This window comes from Taeniopygia guttata, chromosome 7, assembly GCF_048771995.1.
Source record: "Taeniopygia guttata chromosome 7, bTaeGut7.mat, whole genome shotgun sequence".
In the NCBI taxonomy this organism is placed as follows: Eukaryota; Metazoa; Chordata; class Aves; order Passeriformes; family Estrildidae; genus Taeniopygia; species Taeniopygia guttata.
Genome location: NC_133032.1, coordinates 5,143,515 through 5,162,256, shown reverse-complemented (window position 1 = coordinate 5,162,256; position 18,742 = coordinate 5,143,515). Strand labels below are relative to the sequence as shown.

Sequence of the window (18,742 nt, the reverse complement as noted above, 5' to 3'; positions counted from 1 at the left end):
CAAGAGAGCCAAGAGGAGAGTAAAAAAAAAGACAAGTTTGAGCTAAGATATTGATTTAATGAGCTTGATTCGCCCTGTGCAGACTCCTAATGGGACACAGATCCACAGATTCAGGTGGATGACAATTTATACCAATTTATACAAGAGAAACTTGTCTCTTAATGCCAATATCACAACAAAGCTTCACTTTTCTTCTGCCCATTCTTAGTCCTGACTATTTGTGCTGGAAGTTCTTTGAGGCATAAAATTCCAATTTCTGCACCCACTTAATGCTAAGGAATCATAAATGCAGCATGAGCTTCCAGGCAAGTAATAAAATATTCATCCCCACCTGCCTTCTGTGTTTGTATGCTCTGCAAAGGAAAACATCAAAAGTAGAGCCACCAGTTTACAGCTGGAGCCTTCAAAAAGAACCAAACTGTGTGCCATTATCCCCATCTCTCTCAAAAACAAATGTTTTCACACCTTGACCCATTGCAGAACATTTTCATTTCTGGAATTATAGTAATAATAATAATAACTAAAAATATCACATTTCAAACCAAAAGGAAAATAATTGTAGATTATAAAAAAGCTCACATGGCTTAAAAAACAGTAAGGCTTTTTTCATAATTACATTAGCCAAACTGCAGCCTTGATATACAACGAGGCATCTGCTCAGAGCTGGGTCCCAAACTCACGTTCAGGGAACCTGAAGCTTCATGAAATTCCCAGCATGTGGAGGCTCAGCTGGGCTCTCACAGGATGAAAGCAGCATATTACCACTCACAGGAACAGTCCCCACCCACATTTCTTCCCTTCAGCCACTAAATGTGAAGATGATAAATTCCTGCCCACCTAATTTCACCCATTTTTTTTTAGAGCGCTACCAAAACTACATCCATTTTTGAAGTGACACCATGATATTTAGCTGTACAACTGCTTGCTTGCTTTCTTTCCTGGTGGAAAAGTTTCCTTGATGTGCAAAGCCCTGTGTTTCTGTAGTGTCTCATGGGGTCTCCAATGCTGCCCAGACTCCCTGGTGCTAAAAGAAGGCTTCTTGCCACCCTTACCATTAGCTACACCAGAGCTAATGCTCCAGGGAAGATCAGCATGTCCCTTTCCAAGCATTACCCAGGAAGATTGTTGCACTCTTAACCTGAAATGGAGCAAGGATTGTGCCATGCATTTCTCCCTGCAGCTACAAGGGAAGGAGCAGGTGCCTGTGCTTACCAGGTGATGGAAGGAGCTGCCTCCTGCTGTGGTGGCAGAGTTTCTCCAGCAGCAGCACATGGAGCCCAAAGACCAGAACCCCCTGGAACAGTGGGGTTCTGCTCTGCAGGGCATTCCCTCCACTGCCAGGGCTCAAGGGCAGCAAGAGGCATCCAGCGCTGATGCCAGCACTGCTGCCTTTCTCCAGACACACCAAGGCACACCCCATCCCTGCAGCCCAGAGCCCTCCAGATGTCCACTCCCCAGACCCCTGCGTGGCACAGCATGGTGCCTTTCCCTGGCAGCCAGCAAAGGCTTGACCAGCACACAAACACAACTAGAATGTCTCCAGAGGATGCTCAGGTGCAAAGGGCTGCTGGACAGTGGTGGCAGGAGAAGGGGACAGCTGCTGCACACCTCGCTGAAAGCAAAGCTGTGGGACCTCCTCCCAGTATTGCTAGACCAAGGGGGACCAAGGGCCCATCACATCCTGGTTTTGGGGCCAGTGTTGAAGAGGCAAACATTCTCCACCAAATTATCTGGTTTCAACCAGTGCAGCTCCTCAGTGAGTGAGACACACAGCCAAGGACCTTCCCCACCCTCCCTCTCTGGATCTCCTAACTCATGTCTTATTTTAAGAAGGTAATTAAATTAAAGAAGCTACCTAGGAATTTCTGCCTATTAATCTCTTCATGCCATGCTCTGGAGTTTTCTTTTGTTCAAGTTGCAGAGAAATGTTGGGCTGAGCAATCATTGACTTGGGAGGAAAGGGACCACAAATGTGAGCAGACTTTGCGAAATACAAGATTTTACAGTAATGGCATTATGGTCAGGTATGAAAATGTAACACAGCACCAAGCAGCAGGCCAGCAGTGGGGCAGCACCAAGGAGTGTTTGAAGTTTGCACAACAAGGGTATCTGCCAAGGTTGAGGATGCTATGAGCACAGGGAGGGCTCTCTGGAGCCACTGGCTCCAGGAGAAGCTTCAACACGGGCCCAAAATCCACACAGCAGATTCAGATTCTTTGGAAATGAACAGCAAGAAACAGGCAGGAAGGAATCCTGGAAAGGTGTTTCCAACACTGAGTGACCAATTTGAGGTGGGTCAGAGCAGGTCACACAAATACAACTTTCCTCTCGCCTCTATTGAGATAATTAAGGTTAAAAGCGCTTAGTCAAAGACCTGCAACCTTGAAAAATGAATACACTTTCTGCAGTGCACCAAGGTGGCTCTTTTCTCCATGTCAGTAGAAAGCCTCCTGTGCCTCCCTCTGTAAGAAAGTGCAGCTGGCCAGGCCATCGGATGGGACCCACCCCACCCAGTAACAGCAGGGCACTGGCAAGTGGAATGGTGCTCAAAGGCACTGAGCGTGCCCACAGAATGGATGGAGAAGAGTTCCTGGTGTCTCAGGCTTTTATTGCACAGAAGGAGAAATAAATAATCAAAAGTCTGAAATTATCAGGGATGAAACAAAGTGGAAGGCAGTGATTTCCCCTCCTCATAATGTCAGAACTGATGTGTGGTGCTGGGAGTAAACTTATTTTGCTAAACCAATTCTGAGACATCTGTCCCTTCAGCCAGGAGATGCTCTAAGTGGGCCCAGCTATTTCATCAGGTCTCAGCTCTCACATCAGAAAGGATGTGGGAAATAACTATGAACAGCTTCTAAGACATAATTTCACAGTTTTACAGAAGAGGTCATTATCCTGCATTTAAATGTGTGATTTCAGTTGTGAATACACTTCATAATCTTCTCGTACTTGCCACTGATTCTGGCCTATTGTCTAATGTCTTAAAATACTTTCTAAGACCTTGGTAATTGAAATGCTGAGGTAGAAAATTACTGTATTACAAGCAGGGAAATTCATGCCTAGAGGAGAAGTGAATTGACCTGGAAGGTCGCATCCATCCGTGACACAGCTGGGAGCGGGGCACCAGCTCCTGCTGTCAATGCCACTGCTCCCAGGCAGAGTGTCCCCAGCCACCCAGAGGACATCTGAAATGGGGTATTGTAAGCTTTTACAGCAGCAACTGTTTTTAGAACTCAATAGGGCTTATAATTGAATTCCTTAAAAGGGTTATGCTGTCTTCAGTAACTCATCACTTCCCTGGACTGACCTTTTCATTTCCACTTTTTCCCCTCAGTTTGGGTAAGGTTTGAAGCCCATTAATGTTGTAGGTTGCATAAACAAACAAGCCTCAAATACATAAATAGGAATTCACATCCTTTGTGCGTATATTCAAGTATTTCAAAAGGCACCCGTGGCAGCCATTAGCACTTGTAATGCTTTTTGAAGTAATGGATTGATTTTTGCTGTGTGTGTGTGTGTCCTTCACTGGAACTGGCTCCCAAATTGCTCTCTGCTGATGAGCGAGGACTGGTGATAGCGGTCCCGCGAGGCGAAGTCTGCGTTCTCCTCGGTGAGCTGCCGGGTCTCCATGCCAACTCTTGCTAAGGATGGTGTCACCACAATCTGCTCCCTGGGAGTTGGCCTTCTCCTGCAAACACAGAAGCAGAGGTGCCTGCAATCATCCCTTGTTTGTTATCCATCACCAGCCATGCTCTCTCTGTTGTGCAAGCAAGGCAGGGGAATTCCAGAAGAAGCTAAATCCTTCTCAGCGCCCTTTGGAAGCACAGAGTTAACCTGAAAGCATTTTTCTTAGAAGGCACCAAAAAAAAAAAAGTGGCTAATGGGAGCAAACAGCCCTTTTTACAATTAGGCAAGAATAACTCTGAGTATGCAAGAAGGGGCAGAAAGACTGCTTAAGGTAATAAGCAAGTAAATTCTTCCAGCCCTCTCTATGTTCATTAGTGGGTCATGGGAACAACAAGCAGTGGGTTGGTCACTGCCAAGTGACTGGTACCAACCTGCATGAAGTGATCAAAACCGACTTAATCCAGCCAAAGAAACTGAAATTTGCTGCTGCTCCTATGGAGAAAAGGCACAAGAAATCAGTATGCTGCTAATTCTCTAATGTAATAGCATTACACCACTGAATTTTTGCATAAAATCTCAAATCAGCATGCTTGTTATTAGCCTGCAGTACCCAAGGGGTTTGTGATAGTGAGAACAATCCTGCAGTCTTCCTACATGCTGTGGCTTTTAAACAACTGTCCAGGTATGAACCCAAATTTCCTATGGAGAACAGATATGTGTTCCCAGCCCCACAGCTTGTTAAACCCCAGTAAACCTGAGCAAAGCACAGACACCACCACAGAACCTTTCCCTCCCTGGACTGCAAAAATCCCCACTGCAGATATGGGGAGACAGAAGGAGCCATTCAGCCAACCTCAGCCAAGGTGGCTGTGGTCTCACCATTCAATTCCCCTTGTCTGACCCCATAGAGAGCAGGCTTAGCTTATCACACCAGCACTGGTTTCTTTTCTGGTTTCTCAGTAGTTTCCTGCACTGGGTTCCTGCAGGGGCAGGGGAGTGCCAGAGCTGGAAGCACAAGCTGCAGGAGAAGTTTATGGTGAGGGACAGGGAGAACCAAACCCTGTCAGCACCTGCTGGATTTGGCTTAGGCTGCTGGGGAGGAAGACAGAGAAGGGATGTGTCAACCATACATCCCTTGGGGCATTTCTGCTCCCAAGGTCTTCATCTAGCCCCCAGTCCAGAGCTTCTCTCAGGCCAGTGTCTCCCAGCCTTTCCAGACAGAAGGGCTGTTTGATTGTATTAAACACAAGAGTCTCAATTCCTAATTAAGTTAAATTAAAGTTTAATTAATTTTTAAGCAGGTTTAATAATACAGAGAAAAAATGTAGAAATACAGAATAACTGCTGCTCCCAGGCTGACAAGGGTGTAGATCCATTGAATGACAAACATTATGATGAGGGACACTATTGCCTGTTGGAAAGATATGGTTTGGGGCTGCCCCAGAGTCTGGGAGGTAAGACCATGTGGACAGTCAAAGCTCAGGTTTCCATGTTACAGGGAGTCTTGTTTGGTCTCACTCAAAAGGAGGGTGAACACAGGTTTACAGTGTCACCTTACAGCATGGACATAGCTCCAGTGAGCTACCCTGACTCCCAGGGGCAGCGTGGGCCTCTGCTTCTCCAAGAGAAGTACCCAGAGGCTCACCAGCTCAGGAGGAGGTTTGGTTTAAGTTGCATACAAACAGGGGCAGAGGTAGCATCTCCATGGGAGATGTTTGAAACAGCAAGGGGCAGCACACAAAGAAAGGGCTAAAGTGGTCCCATCTGACACAATCAGTGAAGCTCAAAGAGAGAGAGCAAAGGGGAGAGGAGTCAGGATGAATAAACACATCAAATTTTTGCTCTTCTGATTTTATTTTGCATTGTCAATCCCCACCCAGCTTTGTTGCAACCTCTTCCCAAGTCTGATTATTGACAGGAAACCAAGTTTGCTTTAACGAGCACATCCATCCTCTCCATAAGCAAATTCCCCAGCAAAGGCAGAGAGCTGATGGCTCTGCCATGACATGCACTTGGGAGCCACAATAGATACGAACCCAGAGATGGCATCAGCACACAACTTCCTAAAGATGCCATCCTAAAGAGGGGCCACCATTCCCAGCCCAACCCTGGTGCTGCAGCCCAGGGAGACCCCTCACCAGGAGCTGGCTGCTGGCAGCAGCAGTGGTGAATTTGAAAAGCAAGTGTCCAACTCCATCTGACAATTAAACTAACAGGGTTTGTTGGGTGGTTTGAGTGGGTTTGTTACATTTAATACACAGCTATGAAATCCTCATCCATGCAGCAAAGCCACATGGCTCATTCATTATGCATATCTGACCCTTTCCCTGTCATCTGCCCAGTAATCCATCTTCCCAAGATGAATTTGAGTGTCTTAAACTTCTCAGCAACCTGAGGCAGAAGCTATTTAAAAGTTATTTAAAGTAACATGCTGTAGGAATGCTCTTCTTTCCTTCCTCAAAAGATGGAATTTCATAGCCAGGCTGCTGGTATCAGCACTGATGAAACCCCACCCCAAGCTTGCAGAAACTGGCCCATTAACAAAAGCAACACAGCTTTGAAGATGATGTCTCAGTTCATTACACAGCAAGAAAAAGCAGACTGGCACACAGTGAAAAGAGGGACATGGATTTTTTTCCCCCCATGCATCCATGCATCATTAAAGTCCTAAGACTCCAGACTTTGAATTTCTACTTTTGAGTTGGGTTGGAGCTTGTTTGTTTGGGGTTTATCCTGTTGTTATTTAATTTAATATGCCATTGGCTTTCCCTGAATTAAAACTGCAGGATGTGTGGTACCTTGAGTATTTAGTTCAGGTGACCTGGAATTGAGAACCAAAAACCATTATTTAAGGTACTGGAGTACTTACACTGCAGTGATGAATGTCCTTCTGTTTTCTACTGTCACAAAACATTGCCCAAAATAACATAAAATTACTTACACCAGCAAAGGAAATCCAGTGGCTGAAAAATCTGGAGTAGAAGGTTTCTGGTATTTGCTGAATTCCTAGTTCTGGATTTTGTTGCTTTATAGATGATTCTAAAGAAAACGGGAAAAAAAAATAGAAAGGAGCTATAATGTGGGGTTTTTTCCTCTACTTTAAATTACCAGATTCCAGGAACCAAAGCAGAAGTCCTAGCTGACAGCTGGGTATAATACTGTTAAACCAAAACCTCTAAAATGAAAACTGAAAAGAAGTGCAAGGAAAAAACCAAAAAGTTGCCAGCTCTGTTACTAAGTCCATTTGAAGGTTACATCTGTCTAGCTCTGTCTCAGTTTCACAATTTGTGAAATAAGAAAAATAATGCTTTCCTCCCTCAGAAGGGTTTAGGAAGCTTAACTGACTAATGCAGATGAAACACTACAGCACTGGGAATGAGAAACTCCACGCACACGTGCTGCATCAAATACCCACATCACCAACAGAAGAAATTCAGATCTTCACCTATGGACGTTGAGTTGCAGACTCCACTTGTGTTGTGGGGACCACCTGAGTTTTAGAGCCACACAGCTCCAACCATCCTACCCCACACCAGGATGAAGTAAATCCCAAGATACATCTAAGCCCTTTTTAATGCACAGCATTCAGCATGCCTGTGAAGAATTATGAGTATATCGTAAACAACCCAACACTAAATTTAGTCCTGCCTCCTTTCCTGTGATTAATCTTCTGTGGGAAATTGCATTGGAACTTCTCCTGTGATGCATTGCAATGAACTTTACCCTCACCTGGAATGAATGATATTATTGCCATGAATCACCGAATGACAGCCCCATATAAAGCTTGCTTCATGCCTGCCTTCAGGAAAGCACTGGGAGGACCAAGGTTATAAACAATTGCCTCTGAACAACAGCCATTACCTTCTCCCCCTTGGCCAGGGAGCATCATCACCTCACTGCAGGGCTGTTCCCTCTGCTCCAGCCTCCGGGGAATGTGCTGGACACCCACAGCAGGTGATGAGCCCAGAGCTGCGTCCCACTGACCGCCCTGCTCAGCCACGTCCTGCTGCCCCTCACGGGGCTCCATGGTCTCATCCCAGCTGTCCTGAGCCAGGGGAGCATCGTGATGGGGATCCAGGAGAAAGCTGTCTCGTAATGTCTGCTTGGCTGGCTTCTTTGCCTTCTTTTGTTTGCCCTTTTGGATTAAATTCTCAGCTCCTTCTCTTTTGCAAGTACTTGGCTCACTAAAAAATGGTTTAAAAAGCTGGTCCATGTCTTTTTTGAATTCCAGCAACGTGCCATTTGATCTGCTTTGAATTACCCCATCTGCTGCATGGCTGGAGGGCTTGTTGAAAATTAAAGGCTGGGAAGAATGAGCAGGTCTAGCAGTTCCCATCTGGGTCTCTTCAGGTTTCTGCTGAATGTTGTAGCTCAAGGATAGTGAGAAATAAGAATAGTCCACAGCAATATATGTCAGCATGAAGTTGATGGTGACTATGGGAGCAAGAACATTCACTTGCCCAATGAAGACAAAAGCCATGGTGATGAGACTTGTTAAGCAAATCGCAGCCACTGGAGTCTTGTTTGGGCCTTTCTAGTTCATAAATAAAACAAAATTACACTTAAATTAATAACCATGAACCTTGCCATGAGGATTCCCCACTTGCTCAGCTGCCGTTTGTGGTTACCTGGGCTGTCTGTAGTACCCCCCTAGTCATGAAATACATGCATGTGCAAACAGAGGCTCACAGGCCTAAGAAATTAAAGAACAGACTGGAAGCCAAAAGCTGTTGAGCTCCCACTTCATCCCTAAGCCTTATTCAAGCTTTGTCTTTGGTAAATTCATCCACTCTCACTCATATCTCCATGGTAAAACAATGTCATTAAAGCAGCAATAAACCTTCAGAGACATTTTGTGAGGCTTATGGGAAGTCTGGCAATAAAACGTGTTAATTAGAGTTAACTGCTCATCTGTAATTATTCTACAGGACTCTTCATCACTGCCTACCCAAAAGGCTCCCTCGTGCTGCCTCTGGAAAAGCCCTGCATGAAGCAGTGCCACCTGCACATCAGCAGCTCCTGGCCCTGCCCTGCCAGGCAGCCCAGCTGAGCCCATGGGCTGCCAAATCTCTGCAGGTGGGGCTCCCCTCCTCCCACCCAGCCCAGCAGCAGGTGGGGAAAGCAGCACTGGGGCTGGCAGGTGGGGAGGCCGGGGGTGACACTCGGCCCTAGCAGCCCCAGGCATGTGTCAGGAGGGCAGGAGAAACATTGCCTGCCCCTGTCCTTTGGGACTGGGTGGAGGCAAGGAAAGGAGAAGGAAAAGAGGCACAAAACAAAGAGCACTGGCAGTGGAAATACCTGAGTCTTTGGCTCATGAACTTTAATCCCAGGTCTAACATATCCTTCCTTGGACCAGGCACCATTTTGCCACCTGATAAGCCTGTGCAAGCTGCATAAAGACTTTGCTTAAAAATAGCTTACAAGATATCTTACAAAATATCTTAAGCTTTCATTTAACTGCATTTACTTCTTTAATAAACACACTATCAAATGGAAACTACTTCTGTTTCCTCCACTCTTATTTATTAATAGAAAAGGGACCATTTTCTATTAATAGAAATCTATTGGTCCAAAGATCTGGACCATTACATCTTTTCAGAATGAACAAAAATACATCTCAGGGATAAAAGAACACAGATCTCAGCATCTTCAGAAAGATGTACTGAGATGGGGAACAGATGGGAGGATCTCAGGATGCATCTAGCTTGGATTTAACTCCACAGAAAACATTTGTGTCCTTCCCATCAGCTGGGGTTATTGTGACCACACTACCTTCTTCAACCATGAAAAAGAAGAACTGATGTGGAGTAGATTTGTAAGGACAAATTAAATGTATTTACTCTCCATAAACCAAATCTTCAACAATTTCCAAGGTGGTGGAGTGATGGAAGGGGGAAAAGTGATCTGCCTTTGATTTCTCACCTCTTTTTGAGCCCTTCCCATCATGGCATTCTGCTTGGAGTTCAGGGCAGAAAATTTGACAGAAGGACAGAAAACTATCAGAAAAGAAAGAGAATCAACTTTGCTAAACTACTGAAAATTTCACAAGGGCTACCAAATAGAGAACAGCTTATTCTGGGATCACCTGAAACCTGCCTTCAGGAGCTAGAAGTTTTTGCAGTCATTATTGTTCCTGATTTCCCTACAATTATTACTATTACTTTTGCTATTATTATAACTTTTAGTTTAGAAAACTGCTTTGAAAAAACATAAAACAACAGAGAGAAAACTATTATATTTACTAAATATTTAAATATTTTAAAAGCATTCATAAATATCAATACTGAAAAATATTTTTCCGTATTTTTAAGCCACTCTGAAGGAGCAAAGCAACATAAGGCTTTTCCAGACACTCTGTACTCTAGACAGATTATTGAGAGTGATGGAAAAATGGAAAGAAAAAGGGAAGATCATGTATGGATGTACAGCCCAAGACTACAGAGTCCTTGATGACTGATATCAATAGAATGACTCATGCATAAAGACTATTCACAAAGCAAGGAAAAAGCTTCTTGTCATATTCCAAGCAAGACTTTGTTTCAATGCATATCTACAGCTTAGAAGACCCACAACTTAACCTTTCAAATCTATTCTTTGTTTTTATTTAATAGTGTCCTGAAGGCACCTTATCTCACAAAGAAGTGTCCTCTTCTCCACTGCACACAGACTGAATCCATCCATCACAGCTGGTCACCTACTCAGCTCTGAGGTTACCACAGAGGATAGGAACACACCAAAGAAAATGTACAGGAAAGAAGATTAAGAAAGAAAAAAGATAAAAGGTAAAGAGACAGTTACCATCTATTTCACCAAGTGCTGGGACAAAAGCTTCAGGCTTCTGCCCTGGGCAGGAGGGCAGAGGAGAAGGAGGAACTTCCTTCAGTCATGGCTGGGATCGGCACCAGCAGGGATGAGGGGTTTGCAAAAACCCCCGAGGCAAAGTTATAGCCTAAGTGCCTGTCCTGCTGGGCACATCTTGAAGAAGTGGGTCAGGGGGAGGGGGCTGATGGCAGCTAGGCAGGGCTGTGTGTGCACAGGGGCAGGACACAGAGCTCCAGGCCAGGTCGCACGGGTGGGTGAGCGAGGTGCCAGCACTGCACGGTGCCAAACCCCATGGGAGGGCTCGGAGCAGAGGCAGTGCACACAGGGGACAGGCAGGGAAAGGACCACAGACAGTTGGATGCTTGTTTTTTTTCATAAAACCACCCATTTCCTGGCTTTTCTGCATATGCATGGGATACCAGATCCTGAGCTTTCCCCTCCTCACATTTCATGCGTCTCCCATCTCACTCTACAGACACACAGAAATCTTGGCTTCTTAAGCTCAGGTGAAGGCTTGACAGCAGTCCTGCAGAAAGGATGACTAACCCCACGTCCAAGGAAGGCGAGCATGGGGATCACATTCTCCTGGGCGATGCACTGCAGGATCCTGGGTGCTCCGTACAACCCTCCCATGCAGGAGGCCAGGGACGAGATGTACAGCCCTAGCAAAAACAAAAAGCCCACCAAGGATACCTGGAGGAAGTGGAGAGAATGCAAAGTTCATCAGGTTATGCCTTAAAGACACCCAAGCAGTCTTAAATACATGTATTTTAAGAGATCACATATATTTTCTAATGTTGTTAAATGAACAGAGCAAGCCCTGGGAAAGCAGCAATTTAATTGGCCTTTGGTATAAAGTACAAGCAATTAATACAGGAAAATTATCCCATAAAGGTAATTTAATGCTGAACATCCAGTATCGACAGAACCATGTTACAAGCTCATATCCAAGGAATTTTTTGTCACTTGGAGAAACTGCAGCAAAGAAGCAGCCATTAGATTCCCCTTAAGTAACTGGAAGTGAGTTTATTTCAGGCAAGATCTCTTATATACAGAGCACATCATACAGGAAAAGCTGCCCAGGCTTCCCACCATCCAAAACAGGAAGACAAACCCCTGTGTCTCAGAGGGGAAAACCAATCCTGAAGGAAAACTCACAGTAAAACCAAATCAAAATTGCCACTTAAGTAAATGGCATCTCAAAAAACACTCTCCAAAGGATGTAATACAATGACCTTATTTTCCTGTCTTCAGTGAGAAAAGAATTTCCTTTGGCCAGCATGAAACATTAAAAAGAAAAAATTTAAAGCCATAGTGCTAACAAGACTGGTTTTAGAATTGGTTTCTGAAGCACCCTTTCAAGCTGGGAGCATCTCCTGCAGGTGTGGAGCAAAAGGAAGGACAGCTCCTGGTCTGTCACACAGAAGTGAGCACGGGGCCCCCCAAGCAGCTCCCCACTGTTGAGAGCTGCAAGCACAGAGAGCACATTTAGAAAACCCCACCCAAATACACAAAACCCCACAATATAAACATTGTGCAAGAAAGCTTTGAAACGGGAGTGTTCCTGGAACTGCAGTGTAAGGACCTGGACAGAAAAAATAAGGAAAACAAGGTCTAGGGTCACCTGAGACACCCCCAAGTCCTGCAGGACCCCAGTGGTCTGACAGCCAGCAGCCAGTCACAGAGAATGGCTAGGCATGGGGAGAACTCCAGCACAAAGGCCAGGCAGAGAGAAAAACCCACATTTTGGTCCAAATCCAACATGCCCATACTCCTCTGAAGCGAGTGCTGGAGGTGCAGACAAATATCTGTGGCAGAGTATGTCACCAGTTGCAGGTGCCCTGCATCCCACATGTCCTTTGCTCCCACTCCTCCTTCCATGGAAAAGAGGGTCTAAATGACCACAGGTCCTCCCAGCTTCTGCCCCCATTGAAGTCAGATGGCACATGCATTATTAGGAGGATTACAAAAATTTACATGGCTAAAGATGATTCAAGCTACATCTGATTTTTTTTTCTTTTTTTTTTTTGTCCACAAAATCTGCAGGCAGCAAAAAGGAGACTGGGTATAAAGCCATCAAAATCTTCATGTTGTGGAAGGCATGTGAAAATAACATCACGATCCAGAACTGTCCAAACTTCCTAGCACAACATTTCCCCATGAAAATCCACTTGGCCTCGTGAATTGCATCTTGTGGGACAGAAGGAACCTGAGGCAAAGATGAGCAGATACCAGCTCTCATTAGACCAACAGACAGACACTCAGTGGAGAATCCTCCCTTCCCTCTGCTCTAACCCTACCCTGCTCTGAGAAACACTCAGAAGAAACAAACAGTTGTGCCAGACATCATATATTATTTGAGCTGCCAAAAATGCTTGCATTTAAATGTGCTACTTGACATTCAAATCAGGGTTAGAGGGGAAGAGTCCCTTTCACCAAGGCTGATGAAAGGTTTTGCTAGGAGTTTTGAACAGAGAGTGTGAATACATTGCAAGGAATTGGCAGTTGGAGCTCATTAGAAGTGAAATTACTGAATCTCATTTTTGTGTTTAAAAAGCCAAACAAATATTGTAAGAGAGAAAAGCAGCCAAGCACTCGTTCACCTGTGATAGAAAGGGAGAGTTTGGAGGAGTAATGATCTCTCCCCACTTCCTCTTTCCAAAGTCATTAAAATCTAAATCATCTTGTAATAACTCACAGAAGGAACATGAATACTGCACCATTTTTTTGTTCCATATTAGGGGAAAGAAAATTGAATTTGCTTTTGTGGAGGGGGGTGTTTTCTTGTTTATATTTTGTATTTGACAGTATTAAGTATCTTCTCATTCATTACTAGGAGATTTTTCATTTTCCCCCTGAGGACTTTGAGGTTAAAACACAGCTTTAACAACCTCTTTCTCTTCAGCAGATTAATTTAAAGCTGATTCTTTTGGATACTGCACTTTTTGCCCATTAAGTCATTGATATACAAAGAAGTTGCCTTAGAGAAGGCAGGTTCATCCTTTTTTTCCCTGAAACAGAGGTGCATTTTTTTACCTCAGCAGGTAGTGGCAGAGCTCTACCAATAACTGGGAGTTTATTTGCGGGGTGGGGGGGGTTGTAAGAAGTTTAGAGCTGCAAGTACTTAAGAAACAAAACCAGAGTTTCAAATTGATAGTTTAGACTAAAACCATGTTACAGATCAAACTACATAAACTTCTCTACTTCAAATGAATCACAAAAAAATAGTGTCAAATACAGTGAACCCATAATTTTGGATAATACCAAATAACAAAAAATTAGCCTTTCCACATCCCATCCAAAAAAAGACAATAGAACACACCAAAATCTCTTGCTCTCTTCTTAGAGGTCTGCAGTGGTAAGGTTCATTGTGTATTACACTACAACATCCCCTTGTGTAAATACTCTGTGTGCAATGTCTTGAGTTTAATAATCCAATTCCTCACCCTGCGATTACAGCCCGCTAGATATGGAAATGTGAGCTGCGCTTGACTTGGTAAAGATAAGTAGGGGGCTTCTTTAGAGATTTCAATTTGGTTTAAGCTTTCACCAAAGAGAAAGGATACAGGGAATAAAATACAGCATTTATCATTAGACCATATTACCATACTTTAGCTCTCAAAGCTATTGCTGGGTGATAATGCAGAGATCTGGCATTACGGGATATGCTGGTGAATGCAAGGCTGTGCAAATCAATTGTACACTGGGATTTGCAACAGGGAAATCCCCCTGAATTTTAATGAGGGATGCATACCCAAATTCCTTAGGCTTTTGCAAAACTCAAGCATTCAGTAAAGCTGATGGCAACCTGGAAGCTCCATTATATAAAACCACAAGTTACCTTCTCTGCTATCATGAAGTCATAGCGGAGTGACTGACGAGTACAAATGGCTCCCAGCAAAAAAACGAAGACCATGTACAGAAACCACCTGCAAACAACAAAAATAAACCAATTTCTCCACAATAAGACAAGACCATAGAGCATTCTGCCACTAAGAGAGCCAGGAGACAGTCAAATGCCCACAAGCTGGGTCTTCAGTCACTCTGCATGGTTCCTGAAGCTTCAGGGATAAATTTGACACCAACCCATTTTACTTACCCACTTTGATGTGCAAGGGACAGCTGCAGCATGACTGCAGTACTCCTGAGGGGAAGCTACTCACTCTCCTTAGGTGTGCAGGGGGAAATATCCCAGTCCTAGGGACAGACTTTTTAGTAGGGCCTGTAGCAAAATGCCAGGGGGTAATGGTGTGAGCTAAAAGAGGGTCAATTCAGACTAGCTGTAAAAAAACAAATTTTCCACAATAAGGGTGGTAAAACATGGGAATAGGCTGCCCCAAGAGGTGGTGGATGCCCCATCTCTGGAAACATTCAAGGTCAGAATGTTTCCTCAGAGCAATCTGATCTGGTTGAAGAAGTCCCTGCTCATTGCAGGGGGCTGGGTCTGGATGGCCTTTAAAGGTCCCTTCCAGCCCAAACCATTCTCTACACAGAATGGCAGCAACATTAACAGCACAGCCAGCCTGCTCTGCAGCCTCAGCCAGGATCCTCTTCTGGAGTTCTGGCCTTTCCATACTCAGGCTGGGGGATAATTTTGTCTGTAAAGCCCAGACAGTGGAGAAGGGAATGACCACAGCCTTGGATAGACAGATTCGTGTGAGACTTCTGTGTCCTGTGGAATCCACCCTCTGAAAACAAGCACCAATTCCAGCAGGAATGCCTCCAAATTGTGAAGAATCTTCCTCCCTGACTGAACATTGGTACACAATTAAAAGAAATAATTTCAAAGGCAATTTAGATGGCAATAAAACCAGGCAGGAAAACCTACTGAGGGTTTTTCTTTTTTTTTTTTTTTTTTTAATATGCAGCAGTGGAAAGTTCTCCTGGAAACCTGCATTTCCTTGGGAAGAGCACGACTTGCTAACCCCGTCTTGCAGACGGGTAGGTCATCTCACCTTTCTTGGCCTCATTTGCCCAGCAATAAAAAAATACAAAATTGTGATACTTCTTTTTTATTTATATAGAAAAAGAACACAAGGGGACAGGGGAGAAAGGTAATAAACCCTCCCCACTTTGAAATCGACAGCAGTTAATGACAAAATCATCCCCCTCCCAAGCCTTGGAGAACTCTGCATTCCACTCTGGGACAGCCAGGCTGCAGCAGCACAAGCACCCCAGCACCAGCACAAATCCCAGCCAGCAGTGGAAGGACTGAGTGCATCCTCAATAACAAACATCTCCAACTCACCCAGAGTATGTGGTGGTAATGGATGACAATTTGAATGAGAGCCACACTTTAATTTTCCAGATGGCTGAGTAATAGAAGGCTGATGGGAGCATGAAATGGATTGGTCACACTCAGGGCAGTCTCCAGAACAAATTTTCCCCAACCAATGACTTACGAGGTGCCAATAGCAGCCAGAGACCCCAGAGGGACGTTGGAAGAAGGCTTCTGGAGATCTCCACTCATATTGAACCCAGCCATCACACCTATATTTTGCAGACACAAGTGCAATTTAGAGTCAATCTAAGTTATAGTACATATAATACACATTGAAATATGTAATATAATTTAATCAATCAGTTCATTGATTGTTTCAGAATAGTAATTACATCACTTCATTGCACTGCCACACAGACAAATACTGGCTCCCATCAATTGCTTGGTAAAAAACTGCTCATGTCTTTAACAGAAGCAAGTCACCACTAACATGTCAAAGGAACCTCTGTCTGGTTTGAACAATGCTGGGGGGGAAGCAGTATGTGAACAAATCCCATCTTATCTTCATACAAACCTAACAGAAGACAATGCCGCCCAGTTGTTGAAAAGAGAAATGCCACTGTTCATCAGGGTAGCACATGCAGCTGGCGGTACAACCCCCAGACCAGATCAATTACAGGTCCCTGCATTCACAGGGGACAGCCACTGCTAGAAAACAGAATGTCCTGTCCATATTAAATGATGATCACATTAGCAGAGGGAATAACAGGCTCTCGGCACGTAGGTGGCACCTTCCAGCTAAGGGATCTGCTTTGGAAGTAGGCATTATCTCTGCCTTGCAGATAGGAAAACAGAAACACTGAGAGGGCAAGTGATTGTCCCAGTGTCACGTAGAAAACACATGGTAGGACTAAGAATAAAATACCGAACTGTTATTTTAGGTCAGAGTGCAGGGTATTATACAATCAGACACAGTCCTTAGCCTAAAAAATTACCATCTAAAGACACAAGAGAGGGAAACAGGATGAATCAGGGGATTAGAGTCTCTACATTAAGACTAGAAAGCCAAGGTACAGATTGGTTAAGGGGCTTTGTCCATAGCTGAAGGAGGAGTCATACCAGACTTGTCAAGAAAACCGAGATTCCCTTGCCACATTATGCCAGAAGTTTTCTTAGAAGACTTCAGGAATGTGCTATAAATAAAAACACATAAATAAAAATCTATTATTTAAAATCCTGATGAGAATTTGGATAATTTGAAGGCAGGACCAAAGACTTTAGGACGCTAACTGTCCCCCACTAGGATGTCAGACTAATGTCTCCATAAGGACGCGTGGGCCAGAAGCCAGCCAGCAGTGCTGATGGCACAGGCCCTGGGGCCAGGGTGAGATTACCACAGAACAATGGGAATGAAGATGCCAGCACCATGGCACCATGGCACCCACAGCATCTGGCAGCCACTGCAGCAGGGGACTGACCACGTGCCGGTCCACCATGGCTGCCAAGCCCAGCAGCCATTCCTCATGTTCAGAGGGCATAAGAATGACAAAGCCAGTCTCTGCAGCTGCAAATCTGAGTGACTACAGCTAGAAATCAGCAACAGCCCATTGCATTTTAAAGCTGAAACACAGATTGCTGCTTGGAAGGGTTTTTTCCCAAGATGAAGGAGAGACAAGAGCTATGGGACCAATCTCAGGGTAAAGGGGACAAACCCAAATCAGCCAGATGGATGGCTTCCCTATTCCCTACAGACCTTGGCCTTTGATGGGCTATCAGCAATGGCTGGGTTGCTAATCATGACACACAAACTCTGCTCTGCTCTGTCCCAGGCGTTGCTGTGCATCTTCATAGCACCATCTCCACATCTGCTCAAAGGGAATTGTAACAACTCCTCTCCTCACTGCTCTGCCATGAGGACAGCATACAAAGGAGCACAAGGCACTCTCATGCTGCCAAACACATCCAAGGCTTTACTGATTTGTTAGTTAGTTTGTTTGTTTGTTATTAATGCTTTTTGCTTTATCATCTCTTTCCCCCCCCCCAACCCTTGATCAGTCCACTCACCAGCCAACTTTTCCTGTCATCTCCACCATGGAGCCAGAGCCCTGACAACTGTTCCCCAGTCCCCACAGAATCCTGACATTCCTCAGCTCCTGGAAGAGCTTTTCCTCCAAATTCAGACCAGATTTGAATCCTTGACACCATACTGAAAGCATTAAAAATCAAGTTCTTAATTTTCTCCTGGAAGACTATTTTGTGGACATACTTCTGAACAGCACAGCTAAAAGCCTGTCAGCTGCTCTGGTTTTCTTTAGATAAAGCTTGCATGGAGTGTTCAAGCCCTACTCCTTTCAAACACAATAGATAAGAAAAGTTAGGAAGGCAGAAGTCCATGGAAATGGTCACAAATATGCTAAACAAAGTCTCTATGAAGCCCTCTTTGATGACATGCTACTTTGCAATTCTGACACAAAGCAGAAAACTCTGAATTCTCAGAATTTTTCTTCCAAAGGGAACAAACTATTGTCAGAAGGACAGATGTTAATCTCATGTGCTTCTTGGCCAAGTTTCTCAAACATCTGGCACCACCTTTAAATCTTCCAGCTTGAGTCACCTCTACCTCATCCAAACTCCTGCCTCAGCAAAGCACTGGGGGAAACACCAAAATGGCATTTTCTGGACTGAACATAAAAAGTAGAAGACGTGAGTCATCGGCACAGCGATGACTGCACAGCCTGGGCTGCCTCGCTGCCTCCCTCCCACAGGCCCACGCAGCCTGGGAGCAGCCAGGAGATGACTTCCCAGAGCCCACATAAAGAGGATCTTGAGGCTGATGATTGACCAGGGGTCACCCCCAGGCCACTGCACACTAGCTTCTGTCAGGGCTCCCAGGAGGTCACCAGAGTTTCATGGGTTCCACAACCAAAGGTCAAGGCCACCAGAGGGAAGCAGCTCAGCTACTCTCAGCCACTCGGGGCAAAGCCATCTCCTCCATGCTGCAATTATGACTCTGACATGACCAGGGCAAAGGTACGGACAATCTGGTAGTACACATGTATGGGCAATGCC

At 44.7% G+C, this 18,742-nt stretch overlaps 1 protein-coding gene across 1 annotated transcript in view; it reads right to left on the bottom strand.

Annotated features, from left to right (window-relative positions):
- Positions 1 to 2,591: 2,591 nt before the first annotated feature.
- SLC12A8 (solute carrier family 12 member 8) overlaps positions 2,592 to 18,742 on the bottom strand; it is a 47,385-nt gene continuing 31,234 nt past the window's right edge. Inside the window, exons 7-15 of the mRNA XM_072931988.1 lie at positions 15,855 to 15,942; positions 14,294 to 14,381; positions 10,999 to 11,145; positions 7,492 to 8,164; positions 6,572 to 6,669; positions 4,944 to 5,041; positions 4,806 to 4,816; positions 4,062 to 4,131; positions 2,592 to 3,691 (exon numbers count right to left, since the gene is read on the bottom strand). Coding sequence (XP_072788089.1) covers positions 3,526 to 3,691; positions 4,062 to 4,131; positions 4,806 to 4,816; positions 4,944 to 5,041; positions 6,572 to 6,669; positions 7,492 to 8,164; positions 10,999 to 11,145; positions 14,294 to 14,381; positions 15,855 to 15,942 — 1,439 coding nt within the window. The 3' untranslated portion in view covers positions 2,592 to 3,525. The remainder of the gene's footprint in view (positions 3,692 to 4,061; positions 4,132 to 4,805; positions 4,817 to 4,943; positions 5,042 to 6,571; positions 6,670 to 7,491; positions 8,165 to 10,998; positions 11,146 to 14,293; positions 14,382 to 15,854; positions 15,943 to 18,742) is intronic.